The sequence below is a fragment of the Equus quagga genome, chromosome 1 (genome assembly GCF_021613505.1).
Source record: "Equus quagga isolate Etosha38 chromosome 1, UCLA_HA_Equagga_1.0, whole genome shotgun sequence".
Lineage (NCBI taxonomy): Eukaryota > Metazoa > Chordata > Mammalia > Perissodactyla > Equidae > Equus > Equus quagga.
Genome location: NC_060267.1, coordinates 44,761,541 through 44,787,047, shown reverse-complemented (window position 1 = coordinate 44,787,047; position 25,507 = coordinate 44,761,541). Strand labels below are relative to the sequence as shown.

At 45.1% G+C, this 25,507-nt stretch overlaps 1 protein-coding gene across 1 annotated transcript in view; it reads left to right on the top strand.

The window, feature by feature from the left end:
- FAM234B (family with sequence similarity 234 member B) overlaps nucleotides 1–25,489 on the top strand; it is a 33,389-nt gene extending 7,900 nt beyond the window's left edge. Inside the window, exons 2-13 of the mRNA XM_046678284.1 lie at nucleotides 1,902–2,300; nucleotides 4,917–5,015; nucleotides 8,124–8,312; nucleotides 9,360–9,490; nucleotides 13,320–13,467; nucleotides 13,821–13,962; nucleotides 14,990–15,133; nucleotides 15,310–15,391; nucleotides 17,891–18,046; nucleotides 20,475–20,589; nucleotides 22,146–22,366; nucleotides 22,944–25,489. Of these exons, the coding sequence (XP_046534240.1) occupies nucleotides 1,902–2,300; nucleotides 4,917–5,015; nucleotides 8,124–8,312; nucleotides 9,360–9,490; nucleotides 13,320–13,467; nucleotides 13,821–13,962; nucleotides 14,990–15,133; nucleotides 15,310–15,391; nucleotides 17,891–18,046; nucleotides 20,475–20,589; nucleotides 22,146–22,366; nucleotides 22,944–22,949 (1,832 nt within the window). The 3' untranslated portion in view covers nucleotides 22,950–25,489. The remainder of the gene's footprint in view (nucleotides 1–1,901; nucleotides 2,301–4,916; nucleotides 5,016–8,123; nucleotides 8,313–9,359; nucleotides 9,491–13,319; nucleotides 13,468–13,820; nucleotides 13,963–14,989; nucleotides 15,134–15,309; nucleotides 15,392–17,890; nucleotides 18,047–20,474; nucleotides 20,590–22,145; nucleotides 22,367–22,943) is intronic.
- The last annotated feature ends 18 nt before the right edge of the window (nucleotides 25,490–25,507 follow it).

Sequence of the window (25,507 nt, the reverse complement as noted above, 5' to 3'; positions counted from 1 at the left end):
TTGGTTTATTTCTTACAATTTATGCCTTTAAAAATCAAGTCCTTGGGGCCGGCCCGGTGGTGCAGCAGTTAAGGTCGCACATTCTGCTTCTTGGCAGCCCCGGGTTCGCCGGTTCAGATCCTGGCTGCAGACATGGCACCACTTGGCAAAAGCCATGCTGTGGTAGGGATCCCATGTGTAAAGTAGAGGAAGATGGGCATGGATGTTAGCTCAGGGCCAGTCTTCCTCAGCAAAAAGAGGAGGATTGGCAGTAGTTAGCTCAGGGCTAATCTTCCTCAAAAAAAAAAATCAAATCCAGTATTTATTGGACAAAATGAATAGCTTTGAAATTGAAAGTACATAGAAATTTCTAGTTAATAGAATGCTAGATTACTCAGTATCTTCTGTGTGTTTTTTGCATAGTACTTAATGTTTAAAATAATTCTCTGGAGTGTTCATTTTTTAATCAAACATTTATTGACTTTCTTTGTACCAAACGCTAAACTTCACACTAAAGATTTTAATTCCCATATTGATCTCAGTATAGTGTTTTATTGCTTCATTTTGTGTCTTAGAGCAAACTGAGACGTATGTATGGAGTGCCATCATTCCAGATCACAGTGAGCAGAGGAAGACACTGAGCATCAAGAATTCTTCTTTTTCCCTTTTCTTTAAAGTTTTTTTTTTTTTGAGGAAGATTAGCCCTGAGCTAACATCTGCTGCCAATCCTCCTCTTTTTGCCGAGGAAGCCTGGCCCTGAGCTCACATCCGTGCCCATCTTCCTCTACTTTATATGTGGGATGCCTACCACAGCATGGCCTGACAAGCGGTGCCATGTCCATACCTGGGATCCGAACTGGTGAACCCTGGGCCGCCGAGAAGCAGAACGTGCGAACTTAACCACTGCACCACCGGGCCGGCCCCTTCTTTTTCCCTTTTTTATTAGCTGGGTTGTATATTCTTTTTTATATTTCTTCTTAACAAAAGATTTAACAATAGAGTTTACGTTAGTAACAGGTGACCAGATAATTTCAAAAAACAGAAACTTTTTCTTGGTTTTTACTTGGTTGTAGCATGAAATAAAGGCATAAAATCATCCAGTTGTTGGCAGTGAGGGCCAAGGGGTGGCTAGGGCGGAGGCATGCTTAAGCCCTTGGGTAATTTCCACCTCTTCGCCACCCTAAATAAGCACAGGTCTAAGTAAAAACAGGGTGCCTGTTGTGTAAACCAGCTTCAAGACAAGTCCTCTGCTTCTGCATCCCTGCTCCATCCCGCCCCTCCCAGAACACGTGGGCAGAAGGTAAACACCGGTGACCGGGACATGTACTAAAAGGGCACTAGAATCACAGGAGGGTTCTCAGAAGGGAGTTTCAGTAAAGCATCTCCAGGTGACATTTAATGTTTGACGGTCTAAGTGTTTCCATAGAGACAATGGGGAAGCCATGCAAATATTGCGCTGTGAGCAGCAGTGTACAGAGAGCAATTGTTCTCAAAGTTTAGGAAATCCCAGGAAAGATTGGAACATCATAGATCCAAGAACATGGCAGGAAATATGCACAATATGCACATTAGGCGCATGGAGGTTTGATGCAAGAGCTGTGGTCTTTTTCATTAGTGAGATGCAAACAAATTGAGAGTTTTTTTTTTAACTAAAAAGGTATTTGAAATTTGCTACTTTCTTTGTTTCCTTTCCAATTTTTTTACTCATTTGAAAGCAGTAATTCGAGAACACTGTGATTTTCTTTTTTCCCCATTCTTCATCCCCTTTGCTGGCATCTGTTTTATAGGTAGCCATGCAGGTCCAGACTTGAAAACCTAGATTCGTTGTTTTCTCTGTTCTCCTAGGTGTTTGCAGTTGCCGTGTGTTTGGAGAGGGTTTCTCCTTCCTCATTCTCCTTGACTCTGTCTATCTGTCTTTTCAGGGAAGAAGAGCCCGGACCTGGGGGAGTATGATCCGCTCACACAGGCTGACAGTGACGAGAGTGAGGATGATCTTGTGCTTAACCTGCAGCAGAAAAATGGAGGGGTCAAAAATGGGAAGAGTCCTCTGGGAGAAGCACCAGAGCCCGACTCGGATGCTGAGGTTGCAGGGGCTGCAAAGCCACGTCATTTGGAGGTCACCGCAGAGGGCTACCCCTCGGACCCCCTTGGGGGCCTGGAGCAGAAGGCAACCTCTTCCATTGTATCTTATGTGCGCACATCGGTCTTTCTGCTGACTCTGGTGATCTCAATGATCCTGGTGCTTGTGTGTGCTTTCCTGATCCCCTGTCCTCCCAGGGATCTGCATAGCACTTGGAGCCGCCACTTGGGCCCCCAGGGAGGTGAGTTGCAGGATTTTCTGGCCCAATTCCGTAAAACTTCATGATTACGCGTAATCCTGTAAGATTTCTGATTACACTGAAAATTTCCTCTGAGTCTTTAAAGATTAATGTGTGTCGTACAGCATTTTTTCCCCATGTGGGGAGGTAGCTAGAAGGTTACGCTTTGAAATAAAACAAAAAGATGGATTGATCCAGCTTTCAAAACTTGGGAAGATCACTGCTTTGTTGTGTGTGTTAGCCTTGGTCTTAGTGAGATGCAGAGAGGGCAGAGCATTGGTTTGGTGGGTCCTGCTATGTAGCTGGCACTAGGGGAGAGCAGAGCTGTCGGAAGGGCTGTTGGCAGACAAGGGTGAGGCTCCAGGCCTGGCCAGACCAGAGGCCAGTGCTCTTGTAGGACCTTCAGGCATTTGTTAATTATAGAGGCCTGACCTCATTTGAATTTTAACATAATTTCAAGTACATACAAGAGAGTCGCTTTCTTGCAGCAACTTTTCTGTCTTGCTCCTAATGGTTAGCGTGGTGCTACTCAAGTAATTCTAGCCATTTTGTCTCATTTTGGAGCAGGTTTCTTTAAAACAGCTTGCTCTGGGTCGGTCACGGGGACTAGGTCTAACCTGTCAGCGCTCAGCAGTCCTGTCTCTTGTGAACTGCATCAGGCTGAAGGGGTTCAGAACACATCACCCCGAAACATGTCACTTTGGCACGTTGATTATTTTGAGTTAAAGGCAGTTGAAAAAAGCGGATGCAAGAAGGGCACTCTGACCTGCAATTTGTCCTGAAAGCAGGAAATGAAACTGTCATGTGAAAGATGTCCTTCCTGTACCAGGAGGAAAGAAACATTCTTCTCACCAGAGACGGGGCGTTGAGGCCAAGGGAAGTCTGTGCAGACAGACCCCTTATCTTCCTGTCATCTCCTCATGTACTGTAGTTATTTTTCCACGGTGCCATTCTGTTCAACCTAGGATATAAGCGCTGAGGTCTGGACGCCTCCTGGGTCTTCATTTTCCTGTGGGGACTCCCATGTGTATGTACGTATCAAACGAAGTTTGAGTGCTTTTCTCTTGTTAATCTGTTTTACATCAGTCCCAACTAGAAACCCTAAGAGGGTAGAGGAAAGATTTTCCTTCCTCTACGATATTCCCAGACCCCTGTATCATCTCGGCCTAGAACTATTTTATCTCTGACACTTCTCTGATCTTAGTTGGATTGTCTTCTGATGAGTTCTCTGTTCTCGTTTTTGCTTTCTCTTAAGGCAAAACTGGGTGGATGTGGCTTATGATATGTTCCTACCACGCAGAATGTCTCTCCTTCTCTTCCTTTCTTTTTTGATTTTTCTAACTGAGCTCTTGTAATATATATAGAGAGTGTAAAGACTGGTAACAAATTGTTGGCATATCCTCCACCCAGTTTAAGAAATAGGACGTTATCAAGGCCTCTGAAATCCCGTTTTCCTCCTTACCACATCCTCCTCTGTCCACCAAAGGATTCCACTCTCTTGAGTTTTTTGTCAATATTTCTTTACTTTTCTTTAAAATTTTACCACATAGATATATCTCCCTAAACTATATATTCTTTGATTTTGCCTGTTTTTGAACTTTACATAAATATAATCATATAGTCTTCTTTGACTTGCTGGTTCTTTATTCTTTGAGGCTCATCCGTATTGATGTATTGTAACCGGTTTATTCATTTTCACCACTGTCTAATTTTCCATGGTGTGACCATCCCATGATATATTGATCCATTTTGCTGTAGATGAGCATTTAGATGGCTTTTATTTTTTAAAAAATAGATAATGCTGCTGAGAAGATTCTTGTGCATGTTTCCTGATACAACGTATGAGAATTTCTCTAGGGCATAAACCTAGGAGTGAAGCAGTCCTAGTGGTTTATGTTTAATTGCTTTCCATAGCGTTTGTACCAGTTGACACTGCCACTGGTGAGTTCTCTCCACATTCGGCAGGCATCCTCTGACTCACCACTGTTGGGGGTCGGGGTGGCACTACCTACCTTGTCACTGCCAGGTGGGGATGAAAGTCCTGGCTCCCCACCTGGCCTTCTCTGGGGTGGTGGGGAGGGTGCCTTGTTACAGGCAAGGGTGGAAGTCTAGGCTCCCACTTGGCCGTTGCTGTGGGGTAGGGGTGGGGCTGCCTCTTATCTGTGGTGTTCAGTTGGAGTAGAGCAGTTATCATCTAACATTTTTCTGTCTTGCTGTGCTGTGCCCCTCCTGGTCCTTTGGCCAAGGGAGCCAGCTTTTCTTGGGGCTTTTGTCTGTACCTGTTGGCTTCTGCAGCATCCTGACTGGGATATATGAGGCCAAAAGAAGACCCAGGGAATCATCACCTTGTCATTCCTTGGGTCTTGCAGTCTCTAGCTAGGTTGCCTTCTCTCCACCGAGTCTTCTCATGTTTGTTTTATATATAATGTCCAGGGATTTTAGCTATACTTAGTGAGAGGAATAGGCAGAATTGTGTCTACTCTATCCTACCTGGGAAACAGAAGTCTGCCTGGTTTTTACGGAGGTGCTGGCAGCGCTCTGCATCCATTGCCTTTTTAACCTAGAGCAGAGAACTGGTTTGTGGTAACTTGCTAAGGATTTTTTCAATGTGTTTCTCAGGTGGGGACCTGTCTCCATTGGAGTTGGCTGATGTGAACGGAGATGGCCTGCGGGATGTACTTCTCTCCTTTGTAGCTTCAAGGAATGGGAGTGCAGTCGGTAAGAGATGTGTCTTCCATAGGCTGCAGTGGGAGAAGCTCATTGTTGGGGGGTGGGGGGGGCGCTGTGAGCCAAGAAAAGGCATCAGGTTTGTCTCCTGAGGGGCATGTGGAAAAGGGTCTGCAGTGAATTGTCATCACAGATCTGCCATACACGATAAATCTCATCAGAAAACTCCTGCATGTAAGTAAAGCTCCTTTCAAGAAATTGTGGAGAGCTCTAGCTGGAGGGAGCTTTTAGTGGTCACCCAATCCAGTGAAGAACTGGAGATCCAGAGAAGTGGCTTGTCCACACACCTGCCGTGAAGAGCATTAGTACTTAGGGTCTTGAGTTTTCTCCAAGTCAATTTTCTGTTGCCTCTTAGATTGTAATAAATGTTGACTCTATCCTACCTTCCCATCCCTGGCAGGAAGCTTTTGTTCATGTTCTAGCATACCTTTACACACATACGTCTCGATGGGGTGTTTTCCTTTTACTCCTTCTGTTTACTCCTCTATCTCTTCTCTCTTTCCTGCTCTCTGCAGGATGGGAGGCTGGCCTGTATACATCACATCAGCAGGATCCCCTGCCTGCAGACTTCCAGTTTGGCTTGGCCAAGGGGAGCATAGGCAAGAAACTGGAGGCAAGGAGGAGAGTGAGGAGACAGTATTTATTCCCCTGGCTTCCTCCTTGCTGGGGTCACCTCAGGCTGGCTGCATCCTTCGTCATAGATCACAGCTTCTCTCAAGGTGGTCCTCTTACAGGACTTTCTTTTTCTGGATTCCAGGAATTGCTTCCTCCACTGTCTCTTTGGGCCTGTGAGTGGTAACAGTTTTGAGGGACTGGACTCCCTTGTGGTTCCTCTACACCCTGACCACATCTTTGTAAAGGCTTATTATTAAACCTTCCACAACTTACCCTAACTGAGCCTGCTGTTTTCTGGAGCCCCAACTAATGTACATGTCAACTGCAGAAAAAAGTTGCATTTTGTGCATTTTGAGCTTAGGTACATAGGGGCTTTTGGTTTGTCCTGCAACCTCCGTTAAAGGGGATTCGAACTGCAGTCTGTAAACTGATACAGGAACTCTAGTTTGAGACGAGGCTGCCCTCGTGACTACTTTTTAATCATTCAGGCCCTGGAATAAACATCTAGGTATGTTTTAGAGAATTGTAGGCTGCGTGCCTCTCTGATGTTATCAGAAATACCTTTCTGGGGCTTGTGCAGTAGGTGGAAGCAGTTTGGGCATACATCTATTACAGAGAGAACCTCCAGCCAAGAAACTGACTTTTATAGGATGTTGAATCTTAATTAGATTTTTTTCCTGCCTATGACTCATTAGTCTTTGAAGTAAAAATTTCCCCCATCCACTTTCAGAATTAGAGATTTTTGTTTTAGTCATTTGGTATTTTACATGGTTTGCTACACATCAGGACTCATAATGACAAGGTCATGGGTTTTTACTCAATATAGACTGGCCTGATTTGGCCACAGATTGTAAAAATAATAACATAGCTAACATACGGTACTTTCTATGTGCTATTTACCATTGTGAGTGCATAACATATGTGATGAATGAATTTATCCCTCAACACAATCCAATGAGGTAGTTTATATTTTATCCCATTTGCAGATGGGGAAACTGAGACATGGTGAGGTGAAGCAACTTGCCCAACATCCCACAGCTGGTAATTAGTAGAGCTGGGATCAAAATCCTGGGAGGCTGGTTCTGGAATTCCTGTCTTTGACCCTTATGCCAAACTGCTGTGCCCATAACCCCAGCCAGTGGGTTCAAAGACCTGTGCCACTGAGCATAAGAAGGATTTAGTTTTTTAATTTGTTCATTTGTTCATCTCTTCATTCAACAACTGTGTGTTGAATGTCTGCTGTGCACCTTATATAGAACTGTGCTGTTTATATTGAGTTGAACAAGATGAGCATGGTTTCTGCCTCAAGGAGTCATGGTCTGGTGGGGAGGGGATAAGCTATCACCACCTGGAAAAAGATGAGTCTGAGAATTGAAAGGGAGTAAGCAGTGTCATTAAGTAGGAAGAACAGCACAGTATATTAATCACAGCATTCCTGGGAAGTCTGGAAGTTAACATCTATGACTGATTTGTCATATGTGTCACTGCGTCTCACAACAAGGTCTGAAACGGTGAGCCACAGTTTGTCACTTGTTTTTAGGTTGTATATTTAGATGAGAGTACTGAGGAGTAAGCACAGTGACGCTCTAAGGCTCACATTTTCTTATCTGTATTAGTTGTTGCTGGAAGTAGAAATTGTGTGAGATGGGTCATTATCCCTCTTTGGAAAGTGAATGTAAAACTGGCAAGAGAGAAAGTCATTACTCTGATGTGTTAATTAAGTGACATAAAGGATTATTTATTAGAGAGCTGAGCTGCTCTAATCCTTTACCAGCTGTCCTTGGACCTGGGTATGAAGTTTTCCCAAGTATTCTTTCCTGACTGAGGCCAAATCAGCTGATTCCATGGAACTCTAGACCAGGAAGACCTGCTGATCATTGCTAAGTGTAATCTTCCGATTTATTTTTAAAAAATATTTTTTTCTGCTCTCAGGCAGCATTTGCTAGTGGTGATTAGAATCTAGGTATTTTATGTGTTCTGCACATATTCTGGATCAGTGTCACTTTGCTGAACATACCTTTCCCTCCTGATTCTTTTGTTCTCAACAACTGCTTTCCCATATTCTTGATTTTGCTCCTGTCTTTTATTCAGCAGACAGTTGGTTGCTGTATGTGCTAGGCACTTTGCAAGGCACCAAGGATACAGAAATTAATGTGACAGTCTTTATCCTTAAGGATATCACTCTAGTGGCGGCTGAGGGGACAGAATGTGGACAAGTGTGTTGGCAAGGTGCAAGAGTGGAGATGCATACAAGGCAGCCTGGCAGAGGCCCACAGCCTCTCGTCTTACATGACGATGTGTTGAGCAGCTGTGACAAGTGCTCTGCTTTCAGACCTTGTTGCCAGAAATATGGGACGGAGCTGAATACACAGGTGTGGGTTGCTGCCTTCCACCATTTACTTTTGGTTTCCTGGCTGCCTGCTCATCTCTCCCTCCTATCTCTTCTGCCTCCTTTCCTCTCTCATCTCTCTTGTGTGCTTTTAGGTGTCTCAAGGCCAGCTGCTGTTCTCGTGTGCCTTTCGGGGATGAATGGCAGCACGCTCTGGTCTACTCCCCTCCCTGAGGAGGCCCGAGATGTTACATGTATGGATCTGATGCCAGGAAGCGTGGCTGAAACCATCTGCCTCGTAACAGGGACACACAAGATGCTCAGTGTATTCAATGCGACATCAGGTAAAGATCATTTGCCGCAGAAGATCTCTGCTCTAAGGAGCCATAATCTCAGACCAGAACAATCTGGTGGGGAAGGGACCTTTCCACTCTCCTGTGGTGGAAAGTCTGAGTTCCTTCTCTGGAAGGTGGATATTAAGGGAAGCAAGAGAAATGGTTTGAGGAGATTGAGTAATAGATCCACGGCTCAACCTGTTTGGTGATAGGATGGGGCTGACCTGAGTTACCCAAACAGAAACTGCCCTGAGGCCTTTGGTTTCCAAAGAGTTTCCCGACCCTGTTCTTTGTACCAAAGACAGCTGAGCTCTCTCTCTTCATATTGGATATGCATGGGGGCCATGTGTAAACTTGGGCATTAATACGTAAAAGCATGTCAGTGAAGAAACCAAGGTTTGTTGAGGCGCGTTGATTTAGCCTTTTAACTTCTTATTGCATTCAGACACACATGGCAAAAGGAGGGAAAAAGAGTTGAATGCAATGTTCCTACAGAACCATAAATATACTGTCAGTATGCTTGTTAACACCTTGGACTCGAGTGCAGTTGAATAAATAGCGTCCTTCCCAGTTTGAGAGGTTGGAGTTTGGTGGTGGGGTACTTCTGAGTGAAAAAAATTGGAATACAAGTTAACTCTAGAACTGAAGTCATTTTGGAAACCTATGATTTCTTTGCTCTTGTGAACATATGGTAGAAGGAGAGAGGGTTGGTCGCCTGTGGATGGTTCCTTAATAATTGGAATAATCTCTAACAGATCAATTCCTCTGCCCCAGACAAATAAGCTCCTCTTTCTTGAAGAGACTTCAGCACCTCCATTTTATCTAAAAACTCTAGGTGTGAAATTATTACATGGATTTGTTAGCCAGATACTTGAGGATTTCAGCTCATACTCCCTGCTTCCTTCCTCCCCATTGAGATAAAAACTAAAGGAAAGAAGTAAATGAGAGCTGCCATCTGTCTTTCAGCTCACTGAGTTTCTCTTTTCTGGCCTTGGAGCATTGTGTCTGCCTTCTCCGGAGGCCATAACTGTGACCATCCTGTTTGTCCTTCCCTAGGGAAAGCCATTTGGACTTTAAAACCAGACTACTTATCCAACGGTACCCTGGCCGCCCCAGGCGTGGTGCTGCCGGACTTGGACGGAGATGGCGTTAGAGATCTTGTGGTTCTGGCCATTGGAGATTCGCAGGTACGCTCCACGTTAAATGGTCCTCGTTTCTTATAAGGAATGCTTCAACTTTAGTTGTCCCACTTCCTAGGATTGTTATTATAAATGCTGCTTGAAACTTTCTTTTTATGAGGGCTTAGGTTTAAATAAATTCTCCTTGTGAGAGTAAGTGAGTAAATTACCATTCTGAACCCATTTTCCAGGGGGTCTCATTATGTTTCCGTTGACTGTGGTATAGTTGGGCTTTGGAGCCTGATAGGCCTGTGTTTGAATTCCTGCTCTGCTGCCTGTAGCTCCGTGGCCTTGGGCCAGCCGCACAACCTGCCCGGGCCCTGGTGTCTTCATATGTGACGTGGGAATGTTATATCTCCTTGCACGATTGTTATGAAAGTTAGACCAACGTATTTAAAGGGCCTTGAGTAGGGCCTAGTTTTCACCATGTGTATGTATTGTTGGTTTTATTATATTACATGTATTTAACTTTTATTTCAACAGTAAACCAGAAAGACAGACTGATAGAAAGTTCATAAAATACATATAGAAAAAGTTATAAGTTGGACAAGAAATAACAACAATGACCAAAGAAAGGAGAGTTGCAGTTTAGGCTGTGACAATACAGACTTTGACTCTAATACAGTGGTCCTTGAATTACGCTTCTCAATTTTGCTTTGCTTGAACTACAGTATACTGGAACTAGTTATCCTCTGCACAGATAAAATAGTAGTAGGTTTTTCCTTGAATCACAGGAAAGAATACATTAATGAACAGAACTATCTCAATTTTGTTTTTATTCCTGAAGCGTTTCTCGGAGCTTATGTCAAAGGTTCTCTAAAATGTTTTCTCAGACTTCGCAGCGTGAGTCTGCCAGGAAATCCTTGTAGACAAAAGAATTGAAGAGTTGGCAAAGAATGTTTGTGGAAAAATGTGAATAAGGTTATCTTGCCTCATTTGATAGCTTATTTTCATTTTTATGGACCATGTGTTTGCTATGGTGATTTTTGTAGTGCATATATAGAGGGGAGTTATAAAATCTACCAGTAAAATTCCTTAGGATAGAATTAAATCTATCAGTATTTTATGGTTTTCTGCCCAAGAGCATCGTAAACCAATTCAGAGTGCTCCACCCATCCCGAGTTTTGAGAAGCGCTGCTCTAGTGCACCAGGCCGTACTTTCTGTTCATGAGATGAGAGGAAAGAAGGTAGACGCTGAGGTAAATTTCTGAAGGCTACTCAGTTTTCAGGGTTGTTTCTGTTAGTTTTTCTTCAGCCAGCCAGTTGGTCTCGAAGTAGACTGAACCAAAAATTCAGGAACTATTCACATAATCTTTTTTTTTTTTTAATGAGGTAACCTTGGTTTTTAACATTATATAAATTTCAGGTGTACATCGCTGTATTTCAACTTCTGTGTAGATTTGTGACAACATGGATGGACCTTGAGGGTATTATGCTAAGTGAAATAAGTCAGACAGAGAAAGACAAATACTGTATGGTTTCACTCACATATCTTTTTTATCCCAGTCACTGTGAATAAACAGACGGGGTCCAGGGAAAATGTCAATGATTATATCCATCAGGGAGTGATCCAAAGTGGAAAGTAAGGGACTTGCTTTTTAATGGAGGTATGGTTAGCAGAGGCATAGCAAGACATTGAACAAGTTTATATATCCCGAACACGTTTAAAAATCTTGGTCTTCATACCCCTGCTGGCTGCGGCTTAGCCAGCGGTGGTTGATGGGAGGGAGGGCCAGGCCTTCAGGGACTCTCTATGGTGGGAAGTCTCTATTAGAGGAGTTGGCTTCTTGCCTGCTCCTACTCTGTCTTTTTTTTTGTCTCTACCAAAAACCAAAAAACCGTTTATTGCCAACTTGCCTCACAGAATGTGCTCATTTGCATAACAGTGTACAGACATGGAATAGTCTCTGTTCTGCCTGAAAAGTGATAGACAGTAGTAGAAACACCTAGAGAAGCAATGGGTTTAGAGCAGTAGCTTCACATTTATACATCTTTTGACCTCTATACCAGCAACAGAGAACCTGAGGAACCTGTTTCCTCTGAGCCACAGGTATGGAAGGCTCTCTCCTCACAAGGAATGAAACGTCTTAGGTCTCTGAGTTAGAGTGATTGCATTCTTAGATCTGGGTTTAGAGTGAGGTGGGCTTGGGAGAACGGGACCTGGTTTGGGGTTAGAGAACTGATCTGGTCTAGAACATTAGTGGGAGGGGAAAAGCCATGTGGCTGACGCTTTCCCACCAAGCAGTAATCTCTGTTTCAGTATTCCAGACACATTGGCACCCACACTCTCCTTCAGTACTCAGGCTGATGGGAATAATGTGTGAGACAGTTCATTTCATTTTTGGTCAGCTCTAGAAAATTCTGTCATATTGGTGAGAAATCTGCTTTCTCATAGCTTCCATTCATTGTGCCGGCCTCAGCCCCATAGTGCTACTCTGAATGAATCTAATCCTTTTTCTACATGAAAGCCCTTTAGCCGTTAGCCTGGACCCTCCAAGCCTGCTGCTCTCAAGGCTAAATATCCCCAATTTCTCCTCCCGTTTCTCCTGCAACATGAACGCCAGACCCCTGTCTTTCTTGATTTCTTTCCCTTTGTACTCCTGTTTGTCCCATGTCTCTTTTAAAATGTAGTACCCCTATCTGAAAACTGTATTCCGTTTGTAATATAACCAGTTACATCAACATAAGGAAATTGTTACTTCTTTTGATATATAGACTCTGTATTTCTATAAATGCAGCCAAAGATTGTGATAGCCTTTCTAAGATTCAGTTTTGTTTATAATCAAACACCCACATCTTTTAATTAATCAATTAATTAATGGCCCAACTTCTTCCAGAGTTTGACCCATCTTTCAGCCTAAGACTTTTTTGAATTTTGAGTTTGTCCTACAGCATATTAGTTATCTTTCAGCTTTGTGATGAGCCTGAATTCCATTCATTCGAGTCTTTGATAAGAATGGTTATAGGCGTGGAGCAATAGCAGAATGCTGTGACATTCCACTGAAAACTTCCTTCTGGGTTGGCATTGACCCTTTCTCTGGGTTCGCTGAAAACCACGTCTCTTTATCTTATCCATGAATTTTGTCAAACTCTTTACTGAAGTCAAGATATCAGTACAGGCCTTATATTTCCCAACTGGTGACTCTATTCCCAAAAGAAAATCTTGTAGAGCACGGGTTGGCATCTGTGGCCTGGAGGCCAAATTTGGCCCACTGCTTATTTTTGTAATTAAAGTTTTATTGGGACACAGTTATGCCTATTCATTTGTGTATTATCTATGGCTGCCTTCATGCTATAGCGGCAGAGTAGAGTAGTTGCTGCAGAAGCCATCTGGCTCACAAAACCTAAAATATTACTGTCTGGCCCTTCACGGAAAGTTTGCTGGTCTCTGCTTGAGAGTAAGGTTGACAGTAGCCAGGCCAGACAGGTATGTTACCATGGGAGAGCGCTGCCTGCATTGGTTCTCGTTGGGACCAAATATGCCTGGGGATTTCGGGGTATGAGAGTAGAGAGCCGGGGGTCAGCTGTCTATATTTAGCTCTTGGCTAGAATTCTGTGCCTCAGGGGACTGTTCATCAGCAACAACTATGTTTCAGAGAAATTGCCCGCGCCACCATCGAGATGCCCTTTGCACGTATCTAACAGGAGAATGGGACCTTCGCCTCACTTTGTTACTTCTAGGGAAATAAGTGAAGCAGGTTTGGCTTTGTGCTTTCCAACCTGGGGACGTGTTTCTGAACCTTTAGCTAGTGAGGAAGCAATGACTGTCTGGAAAAACTATTTGATTAGGAAAAGATAGGGCTTCTCTTGACCTGACCCCCTTCTTTCACTTCTTCAGCCAGATCTGTGCTTTCTGCTGGTGTCTGGCCGGACGGGGCATCCAGTGGGCCGACCTGTGAAGTACAACATCGTGGGAGTGGGGAATCTGATTGGTCCTCAGGTTTACATCACTGCAAATGGGGCTGTCTACATCCTGTTTGGCTTTGGTAAGAAGCAAGGCTTGTTTTTGCTAGTATTCCCTGTTGATGTAGGTAATTAGGCCTCCTTTGTGAGACAGTGTGAAGGCTCAGGAATTGCTGACATCAGGTCTCTCATCACCTCCTATTGCAGGGGCCTCTCATTCTCCCCCACCTATTGCTTTACCAGCTGCCTTCTCCAAAGAGAAGACTCTTTGTCCAGCATCTGCTTAATCACTTCCGTGTTCGCTCCATGTTGGACCAGTCTGGGTGGGCTGTATTAGAGGCATCTGATCAGGCTCTGTGTCTCTCACTCAGATCCTCACCCTGGGAGAGTTCTATTAAATTCCACTTCTTGGTGTTGGTTCTTCCTGTGGTGCTAGGAAATATCCAGGCTGTCGCCCTGAGGGACATTTTTGTTCAGGCCCAAAATCGAGACAGCTCACCGCCTTCTCTGCAGATAGAAGAGCCAGAGTGGGAGAAGCGAAGAGCCATCAACCTGTCTGAGCTCATTGACATTTACAGGTAGGGTACACGTCTGACCTCGTCACAGTGAGAGCTCCTGAGATGTCAGGTGCTGTGGCATCTCTGAGTTTGGTTGGGCTGCTGAATGTGTGGGCAGAGGTTTGGGGAAAACAGTGTTCGCCTTAATATGCCATCTTCCGATCTGGTTAACGTGAGTGAGGAATTTTCTTCTCTTGGTAACATAATGTGTTGAGATCTATGTGTTGGTGACCATGATGTGTGATCACTTTGCACAAGGAAGGGTATTTGTCTAGGGTTCCGAGTCAGGGTGGGGTAGGGTGAAGCTGGGGAACTTTCAGGTAGAGAGAGAGAGATTTTTAAAAAACAACTGTTTATAAAACTGTACGGAAGTGTCTGCCCTACTCTTCTGCTGTATTTTTCTCTTAGTTGAAGAATCATTTTGGCAGAAGCAAGGATGGCATCCATGAAATCTTATTTTTTATTCTTGTTTATTTCTTAACTAAAAGCATGCAGTTTGTCATATGTGGTGGATTTTATGCATTTAACTCTAGGCCTGGGTAATAATTGTCTTCATTCTTTTCTACCAGAAGTTTCCAATTATTTTCTAGCATTTTCTTAGGCAATCTCATATTATTTCAGTGAATCTGATAGATGTTAAATAGAGTGGTCCCAGGTGTACAGAGAAAGAAATAATTTGAGGAGGTGTCTACCAAGAGTTGCTGTCCAAGCTTAATGACAGTTTCAAGCTCCTGTGCAGATCTCCATCTGCATTCCCTGCCACTCTGCTTGGCTCTGGTATCTTCCCCAGAGGATCCAGCGTGAGAGATGTGGCTCTGTGGCACTTCTCCTGTGAGCTGCTTTAGAACCTGCTTGAATGTTCTAGGGATCTTGGTTTCTAAAGGTCAAGAAAATGAGATTCATCTGGAATGACAGAGTGCCCCACTGGATAAGATAGTGGTGGGAGGTGAATTATACAAACATGTACATTGAAAGAAAAAGCCAAAATAAGTGGGTCAAGAATCCTGTCCAAGCCGGAGACTAACTGTTGGGGTCTTGTTTAATTCAGTGACGGTGTTGAGCTACTCCAGATGGTGAAGGCACCGGACGCCAACTGCAGCAACCTCCTGATTACCACCGGACAAGGCCTCGTCCTGCTTCGGGGGCAGAATCTTACACCGTACTGGACAGTGAGCCTTCAAGGCCTGCGCAGGTTCGCGGTGTGCTCCTCCTCACGTTTGCTGTTTTGATCCACTTTCTCACGTTTAAAAGTTGCCCAGAGTCCTTGTTTGATATCTGCGGCCAATGCTGGAGGAGCGGGGGAAGGAGGTCCTTGTTTTCCTATTTTTCTTCTTCACTGTTCACTGCCTTCTTTGTTCTGATCTGTAGCCAGCCTACTCCTGGGTATTTCACTGACGATGAGACGTTAGACTTCCTTCTGCAGATCGAGGATGGAGTTGGGATGAGAAAGGTAAAACTTTGGGACTCAAATCAATCAAAACATATATAGAGTATATACCTTGTATCCAGCCTTGCACTAGGCATTGTGAGAAATGAAAAGAACCTAAACTATGGTCCCTTCCTTCAAAGAACTCAAAGTCTGGCTTAGTGGAGAAAATGAAAACTCACAATTCAGTGTTAAAATCTATAGCATTGGAAGCTTTTCTACCTAACCTCCTTCCTGTGCAGGAGTTCCTTCTTCTGGATGCTTAACTTACAATTAGGCAGTAGGAGCCTTCTGAAGACTCTTGGTGGGGAAAGGCAGGTGTAAATCAGTTTAATGCTTACATATATTCCTAGATTCAGGGAAGGTGGGATTCTGGGGCGGCTGGGTTGTTATGGAGGAGTTAGGGAAGCAGGGAAAGACGAGTTGTATTTCTGTGAGGAGGGGTGGGTGGGAAGGCCTGCCAGGTCAGGAACACCAAGATCAGGGGCCCAGACACAGAGTGTTCCAAGGACCCTGAACAGGTCTTTCTGATCTTACGTGAGGTTGCAAATTGTGAGGCTATAAGGATCAGATAGACAATTTTCATTCCTTTAACGTTACAGGCAGAATTAGAGTTTTTAAAATTTGTTTTTTATGATTGACCGAGCTTTTTGGTTAGTCTTCACTGTAAAATATGTGTTTATATATTGCACACTGTTCCCTGAGAGCGAATCCAACAAACACTTAATCATCACCTCTGATGTGTGCCAAGCTGTGTGCTCGATGGACAGATGATGTCTTTGGGGACACAATGCTAACGAAGACAAGACCACTGTCTTGTGTAGCTCGTAGCCGTTGGGGTTCCTGTACACACGCAGCTCTACCCCATCGTGGTAAGTGCTGTAATGGAGGTTCACACAGTGCCGCAGGGATGCAGGGAGCCGAGAGAGTGACGGGAGTCAAGAGGTGCTTTGTGTTGGTTGGGGTTAGTTGTGCAGAATCGTGAGAGCAGAGAAGAGGTTTGCTGGATAGACAGACAAGGATGGGCTGACGGGCATTCCCGCCGGAGAGATCCGAATGAGCTCAGCTGGTGGAGGGCCCCGAAAGGCTGCAGGATTTGGATGAGGGACTGGAGGCAGCAGGGTTATTGTTCACGAGCAGAGGACAGAGCCGGTGACACAAGCTCACTGCAGGGAGAGTCTTCCAGCAGAGCCATCCAGGACAAAAGCAATGTCTGATTCCATTTCAAAGAAAATTCAGCTAGAGTTGGAAATGTTCATTGGCATTCCTAGCAGGATTAAGGGAGAAGGGTAGAGTATACAGGTTGGTTAAGAGCTGAGATGCTGAGGGTTCAGACCTGGGTTTTAATCCTGGCTCCACTACTTCTCGGTGACCTTGGTCAAGTTTCGTAATCTCTCCTAGCTGCAGTTTCTGTATCTATAAAACAGGAGTAGTAATACTGCCTACCATCATAGGGTTATTGTGGCAGTGAAATGAAATAATGTGTGTGACTGGATAAAACTATTTAGCGCAGTGTCTCTAGACTTCTTTTCTTCCCAAGACTACCTACCAAAGGGAATCCTGAACTGCCAGCCTGTTTTCCCCCTCTGCTTGGTCAGAGGAGTTTTTCTCTCCAGGTGGTTCCAAGGCCTTTTGTGAGGCAGAGTCTGAGTGTGGACAGAGAAGGGTGGGACCCGAGAGAGTGGAAGAATAGGGACATGATGGTCGGAAGAGGTGCAGTCCTGCCACTTAGCGCAGAACAGAGACACTGAGGAGAGAAGCTGTAAAGACACTGCGGCTGGAGGTAGACAGGGGAGCTCCTTGATTTTGGCAAATGAGAGGCTCTAGAACTGCGAGGTATTTGGGATAAGAAGGAGATATAAGTGCTGCAAAGGGTTATGAATTCAGTCCCCTTAATTATCCTTTGAGAGATGCACCCAAGGAGTGAATTTTCTCCTAATTTATTTTTTTGCCTGTTTCAACTATGCTTTTAAATTTGAGACTACCCGCGGGCTGAGCTGGATCTGTCATGACATCAGTAGAGTCAAACACAAAGCTTTTAGCACGGGGCATAGGACAGAGTATTCGCTTAGTCACCGTTCCCTGAGTGGTTGCTGCAGTTGTCAGCGTGAAGGAGCAGGAATGAGGCGCTGTTGGCACCTGGCTTCAGCACCACAGCTTCTGAGGGGCGGCTCTCTCTGTCCGAGGACTGTCATAGACACAGAGCAGTCTAAGTCACTTCCTGTCCCTGAGCCTCCATTTTCTCATCCGTAAAATGAGCGGTCGACTAGATGATTTATTCCCACTTGAGAATTCTACAGTCCTGTAAACTCTACAGATTGGGAGTGAGGGCCGCAGAGAATTGGGTCCTGGGCCCTCGTTGGTATTTAGTGCTCTTGGACACCCAATTTGTTCACCTCTAGGAAGCTCAACCTGTCAACGTACGTATCATTTGCATGTCTGTGGGGTTTTGTTCTGTGCTGTGTTGTCTCGGCCTGCTGCCTTTCTGAGGATGTGCTCTACTCACTGTCTTCTCTCTTGCAGATGGTGGTGGTGGATGGGGACTCCGGCTCCATCACATGGAGTTACAGTGCTCCGTGTCACATGAGAGAAACACCAACCACCTCAGCAGTTACCTCAGACCAGAAGTCTGTCTTCCTCTTCTGGGCTGAAGCGCTGTCAGCCGCACCTCCCAATTCAGTGAGTGAGCCTGGGAGGGTCCTTTTGTCGCTTTGCAGATGGCAGCCGCTCCGCAGGGCTGGCTCGGTCTGGAGGTATTGTTGGACCAGCCACGCTCCTGAGTTGTCATGGGTAGAACAAAACAGCGGGCCAAACAGGAACCTCTGTCATCCTGAGCTGTGCTTCCTGCCTTTGCCTTTCAGCCAGGCGACTGCAAGCTGGCAACAGTATCTGGCTCCCGGTTGCTGATGCTGGGGGCTGGATAGAGGATAAAAAGCCCTCTCAAGACCCTAGGTCCACATTTACAGATAGTTCACACGTGCTGTGGTTGTTAAAGAGAAATAATTAGGACTGGCCTGGAGTGGGCAGGGAAAGCTTCATGGAGCGAGACTCTGGGCTTTGAGGTGAATCAGCTGAGACTGCAGAAATGGGTGTGGGGGCAGGAACGGCAGAGCAGTTGGAGAAGGACACTGACTACACTGAAGTTCAAAGTTCACCCGAGGAAATTCGGGGAGAGAGGGTCAAACACACAGAAGGCAGATTTTAGAAAGTCTTACATGCTGTCCTGCAGTATTATAACCGGGTTGGTGAGGCAGGGTGCCAGCCATAATAGATACCTGGGAGTTTTCAGTTAGACCCACCCTGATTTAGTTCAATTAAATACATGTTGAGCAGCACCTGCTGTGTGCCAGGCTCCGTGTTCTCTGTAGGGCCCTACGGATGACCTGGAAACAGTGCTGGCCCTCTGGAGGAGAAGACAGATGGCCCCCACATGATGGGGGCAGCCCGAAGGAGAAGAACCCTGAATTCATCAACTGTGCGCTCTGGGACAGGTCGCTTCCCTTTCCTGAGCCTTGTGCTCTTTATCCATTAATGAAAATGCTAATATATTCCCTCCCTTTGAGGATCAGATTTACTCAAAATCTAGATTGTAGTCCTCACTCTGCCATGCCCTCACATGTGACCATGGGCAGTTGACCTAACATTTTAGCTTTCTGGTCTCCTCATTTAATAAAATGAGGGGATGGGACCAGATGACTCTTAAAAGTAAGCGTCTATAAATAGCCACTGAACAAAGGCCTGTTACGGGTGCTCTGACAGGGCTACAGATGGGAAGTTTAGATGGAGGCACAAAAGGAGGGGGAGATTAATTTTGTCTAGGGCAATTAGGGAGCTTTTCATGAAAGAGGTGGCATTCAAGTTGGGGACCCAGGGACGAGAAGTGTTTTAATGTGTGGAAATGGGCTAGAGAGGATGGTTAGACAGTGTAAGGGGGAAATAAGATTGGCAGAGGTTAGAGACAGCAAAGAGAAGCATGTGTTAGGTAATAGTCAGACATTTTTGAAGCATGGGATGGCACGTGAATAATTTTAGGCTGGAGAAGGCTGGAAAGGGCAGATTTGGGCTAAATGGTGTAAGACCTTGGTTTCCATGCAGAGGGATTTGGGCTTCATCCTGCAGGCATTGAGGAAGGAATGTGGCTATTTTCTTGTCATGTTAGCTGAGCCAGAGATCTGTCCCGTCATGCCTGGGGTCCTCAGGGCGTGTGGACAAAGCCGTCTTCTGCTTTGTGGGCATGTGGTAGGGGTGCGGCTACAAGCTTCCTGCCCATGTCTCGCCTCCCTTAGTGAACTTCTTCCCATGCTAAGGACATAGAAGGAAGCAGGGGTGATATTCATCTCTTGGGATTCCATTCCCTTCAGTAGGGGAGGCCAAGGATGATCCCAGGGAAGGGGAGGTGTTCGGGAGCTCAGTAGAGCTGTCGTTTACTAACCCGTATATGCTATTTCTGTGCTTTAACTGTACAGCCGCACACGTGTGCCAGGTATCACCCTTGCACAGAAGTCATGCTGATAAAGTTCCAGTGTGCATTTCGTCTCCTGTAGGGACGTTGGAGACTGACACTCAGGCCTTGGAATTTTTTGTTTTATAATTAATGACTTGCTTCTGTCTAGTTAATGTTCTGTTTATTTTAGGAACTGATAAGGTTTTCGTAATTTTTCGCTTGATACTTGCAACTGGCTTTAATATCCAGTGAGAGGAGGTGTCTTTGGCTGTGTTTTCCTCCATAGACTTTTTCCTTACAAAGCCCCCTCTACTGCAGAGGATGAACCAGTGTTCTAGTACGCCCTAGGCAGAAGACTGGGAGCTCTCTACATCAAATTTCTCTCCTAGGACATGCACATTTTTTCTCTTCCCTTTTTTTTTTTTTTCTTATAAGAGAGAAAGCGTTTTCTAGCTACAGTGGTTTGAAGAAGTTAGTGATTAGTCAGCATTTTGAGCTCTTTGAAATATGTCTCTTGTATATGGGAGTTTCCCTCAAACACATGGGTCGTAGCGTCTGAGGGGAGTGGGTGATCGCCACTGTCCCCTCTGCCCTTTTCATCAGAGGACCATCTATGTGGGCGTGTAGAGTTACCTCTGCCCTTCCTTTTTGCTTCATTGTCAGGATGTCCAAGGAACTGAGCCACCCAGCCTTCACCACCTTTATCTCCTGCATCCAGCATTCCCCTCCATTCTTCTGGATCTGGCCAATGCCACGGGCACAGTGACAGCTTCAGAGGGTACGTCCCAGTGATGGTGGGGGTCTGTGCACACAAATGAGGGGAGAGGATGGCCGGCTGTGTGTGAGGATACCGTTGTCCTACCAAGGGAAGGATGTTTGCTTTCAAACGACAGTGGGAAGTGTGTGTGAGCCACTCTCCAGCATTTTCCCTGGTGTCCCTGGTCCCTGGGGCCATTGCCGTGGTGCTCCCTCTGGGAGGAGCGCCAGGCTCACAGGTGAGGACCCATACCTCTGAATATGCAAAAAGCTGAGGGGACAGTGCCATCTCGTTCCTTAAGCGTTCTAAGGTGGCAATGATTCAGGCAGCCTCTCATTCAGCAGACATTTATTGAGCATCAGTTGTATGCCAGGCACTGCACCGGGGCTGGGAATACAAAAAGACTAGTTTCTTCACGCTATGGGAGCTTAGGACTTGGAATTTACTGCAAGGTGTATGATGGAGGTGGGATGTTTTCTCAAGGCATTGGTTAGGGTCAGTGGAGACTCTCTGGACTAGAAAAAGCAAACATGCATAGGAATTGGAGCCAGAAGAAAAATTGAAAAAAGAGAAATCGCCCATAGTCTGACCACTCCTCACCAGCGTTAACATTTTGGAAGTATTCTTCTACTTTATGTATGTATCTAAATAAGATCATATAATAAAATTAGGATATTAGGAATCCTTGATTCAGGAAACCAGAGTCCTGGAAACTCAGCCACTGCCACCTGCTTTTCCGAAGGTGTCTGGGGGGGTCTCCTCCTCAGGGACCCCTTGCCTCAGGCTGGCCTAAGGGAATTGGCTCTTCCTGCTGGGGGAAGAGGGGGAGGGGGAAGACGAGACTGGCCACTTTTCTTTTCTTCTTTCCATATCCTCTTGCCATTCAAAGACTTGCTCTTTCCTTACAAACTCATTTGCCCTGAAATTGAAGCTAGTGCTCATGACTCTAATTTATTGGGATACGTTGGGAAGAATTGCTCATCTGGAATTTGCAAGCACACCTGTCCACTGGCTTTGTGTGTGGTGGGGGCTGGGGTGGGGGAGGTATCACCTTGCAGAATCCTGTGATTGGATCTAGATGAGCTATTTTTCAATATTAGCATAACATATTACTTGGTGAACATTAAATAATGGTAATTAAGAATTGAGACCATTTTTATTGCAACATTTATTTTAAAGATGAGGCAAAATAAACATTGGCTAGGTCAATAGCTTATGTGACCATGTAGTGACAGTTTAGGAATTCTTAGAATTTCTAGTTTTTCGTGCTCACTTTTCTACTGAATTGTTACCATAGTTGGCATATCCTCTCATTTTTTGATTTAGGGCTTTCTTAGAAGTGGCTTCAAGAAGGAAAGTTAGAAAGACCGAGAAGGATGTGCTGCTTCGTCAGCATCCATTCGTTCACCACTATGCACCACTGTCTAGCTCAGTGCCTTGCATTCATTTGGTGCTCACTAAACTTCTTAATGAATTAGTGAATGAGTTAATGAATGAATTTAATTGCTGAACCAGATCCCTCTCCTGTTACTGGAAGTTTTCTGTCCTTAATTGCTCTTTTTTTTGTCCTTCCTCAGTTGGAATTAACGACCTCTGGAAAGATGCCTTTTATGTTACCAGGACAACAGGACCAAGTTCCGAAGGCCACCCAGCACCCCTGGTGGTCAGCAAGCTTAGTCTACGGTGGGCAATGATGGAGGGCCAAGTGGTCCAGCTAAAGGAGTCCACCCCCAAAATTGGCCGTGGGGAGCTGCGAAGATTCTTCTCTAGGATAAAGTTTGTTGATTCCCCCTACCAGGTGAATAGCTTCTGAAAGAAATATTGGGTCACTGTTGAGGGTTTAGGACAAGTACTACCAACTCCAGCTTTGCTCTATAGAAATTAGGGAGAGTGGAGCCTTCTCGAGTAGCTGGGTATCAAGAACCAGTTGTTTGAGACCAGCGCTGTTTTCTAAGGGTGCTTCATGACCATTAAGAAATGGTAGCATTTCCCTTGGTACCTACTTGCTAGCGGACATTTGGAAATGTGGGGTCATGGTTTTTATTGTCCCAGTGACTGAGGAGGGTGGATGCACTGGATTTTCTGGGTAGGGGCTAGTGATGCTAACGTCATGCAGGGCTTGTGGCAGTTACGTCTTACAAAGAATTATCTTGCTCAGAATGCTAACCCTCCCTGCCCCCTAAACACTAGGGTCTAGTTCAAGAGATTATCGTGGAAAAAGATAAGTCTCTGGATCTTTCTGGAGGGACACTTACAAACTGTTGGGGCTAGATAAAGGACAAGAAAATAAAGGAATATTCTGACCTTTAGGTTTCCTCCATGTGTCTACCATGAAGAACACTGAAGTCACTGATACTTGCTCCTTTTCCCCCTAGCTCTAGTCTGATGGGATCCTCAGTCTCAGAAGTGAACAGAATGGTACTGTCTCTCTCCTGTGTAAAATCTGTTCTTTGGAGAGAAGACTTCTTCAACCTCACCTCGCCACCTCTGCGTGATGGTTGCACAGCACTTTGGAAGGCATGCTGGACTTGATGACGGCACGATCCCCTTGGCGGGGATGTCTTACCTGCCTTTTCAATCCCTGCATTAACACCCCCTAAGCACTCTGTATGGATAGTTTGGAAATGTGAATCTTATAAGGGTTTTATTTTTTTGTGTCTAATTTATAAACTCTTGCTGGGAAATTCCAGTGGAGTTCACTGGAACATTTTGTTTTGCAATATGCCATGTGTGTGTATTTTTTAGTGTCTTGATGAGAAATATTTTCTAGATATGTCCTAAGCTCCAGGGACCCAGTTTCTTGTCCTTCTGAAATATATCTGCTTTGTTTGGTCATCTTGATTCTTCCAGATGGCCTTCCTTGGATTTTGAGGGCCACCCGTCATTTCTCTCCTTATCCTCTGCCCACCTGTCCCTTGGCTTCTTGCCAACCAGAGCAGCAGTGAGAGAGACTGATAGTGGGGGCCAAGTTCGCCCTCCCAGCGTCTTCATCTCTCTTGTCTTATGCATCCTGTCTTTTCACACCTTCCATCTCTATGTATTTAGTGACCATAGATATTCCTATCAGAAGGGGAGGAGCAAGAGAAATATAATTTATATGACCCACCTGTGACAAGGTTGTATGTTATCATGTGTTTTGATTGTTCTGCCTTTTTACTGCAGTAACTTCAGAAGTGCTTATGTGTGTGCCCTCCTCAACTTGGAGAACTGGGAGTCAGAACTGTTGAGGCAGCTGTCCGTATCCTGCTTCGTCTCTGCTCTGCTTTCTTAGCGTCTTCTCCTATGGGGCGTCCTCCTTACCTAAGCCTCTCATTTTGCTCTCTTTTATTCAGGGATATTTTTGCTTTGCTTGCATGAGAGCAGAGCTGTTTCTGGATCTTACTCTTGCTCCTTAAGTCCAGTATGCAGCCATTTTGCCCTGCACAGCTCTTTCCTGGTAGAGCCTTTGAAGCATTGTATTTTGAGAAAATTCCTCTGTAACTACTATAACCTTTATAATTGGTTGAGTTCTTTAGAATGATCTCCAATGCTTACTTCTTCTGTATAAATATGTTACTTCTATTAAGTTCTCTCCTAAACTTCCAAGTCATTGTAGCAGAAAATCCCACGTTAGCCGGTGGAGAACTGCTTTTCTTCTTGAATAATTTTGATATGTCATCTCTGAGTGCAACTCAGGTTCTCTCTTTACTTGAGCCTGTATCTTTTTAGCTTGTGTTAAGTAAAGGAATCCAGGAAATTTCAAGATTACAGAAAATTAGGGATCCCAAATTGAAAGGGCTATAGTTGAATTGCCCACTGGAAGGCATCACCACATAGTGAAAGGTTGGCAGCAATAGCTCCTCGCAAGCCTGTTGCCTGGCCTGCAGGTGGGCCTTCCAGGTTTCTGGGCACCCCCGCCTTAAGCCCCTGAAAACAAATTTGGTTTCAACACCTTGGAAGGCATGTGTGGGTCCAGCTCATTGTAAACTTGGGGGGACAATTAGAGGATGCCCGAGTGTGGGCATGGTTCCAGTTTCATTCTAGATTTGAAGCTCCCTGGGCAGAAGAGCCTAGGATCTAGTTTGCTCTAGTAGAGAATTCTAAGGACTAATTTGTAGTTGAGTGAATACGTGAAATGTGGCTGCTGGTGCTGCGGCCTGGGCTGAGCCATCTAGGCTTAAAGCTGGTTCTCTGCCACGTTGAGGCTTTCTGGGAAGCCAGTTGCTCTCGGCAGGAATAAAATGCACAGTAAAACAATGCCTGGTTTCGGGGGATTGTTTTGGGCAGAAGACTGTGTTTATGCTGAGTCCCAGAATACCTAAGAAGCAGCTAGAAAAACATAGTGTCCCTGAATTCTTCATGGTGCGTTTGCAAACTAAACAACATAGATTGTTTTGACTATGGTAAATTTGAGTCGCTCCTTGCTAGACACGGTACATGTTCTAGGTTTCTTCGCCCTCTTGCAGGCAGTACAGAGGGTGTAAGTGGTGGCTGGGGATTGCGGAAGCTTCGTCTGACTGGTGTGGGTGCTGGGGTCTCTTGTCAAAAGTGTCCCTAAACTTCCTTCCCTTCTCAGGCAACCGCTCAACCAGATGTCTGAGGTAGGAAGCGCTCCTTTCTTCCCACTCCCAACATGGGTTGCCAGCAAAGCCAATATGACCACTACTTAGAAATAGTCACGGCTTCTGCAAATGCAAGGGTCTTCCTCCTCGCCTCTCTCCTCTCTCCTCCCCTTAGAAACTCCTCTGCCCTAGACAGCATCTGCCCCCTCCCCCAGATGGTCTCTCCTCACCCTTCTAGTGTGGTATGGGGATACCAACCCCCTTGAATGTGAATTGCTGTCCTTACTGCCCATATTAAAGAAGAGCCTGCTGGTATATTGTCAGGAAGCACTATTTAAAATGTGAATTGTTACAGAACAAATAAATACTACACACAGGAACATGCTTGTGCCATTCTC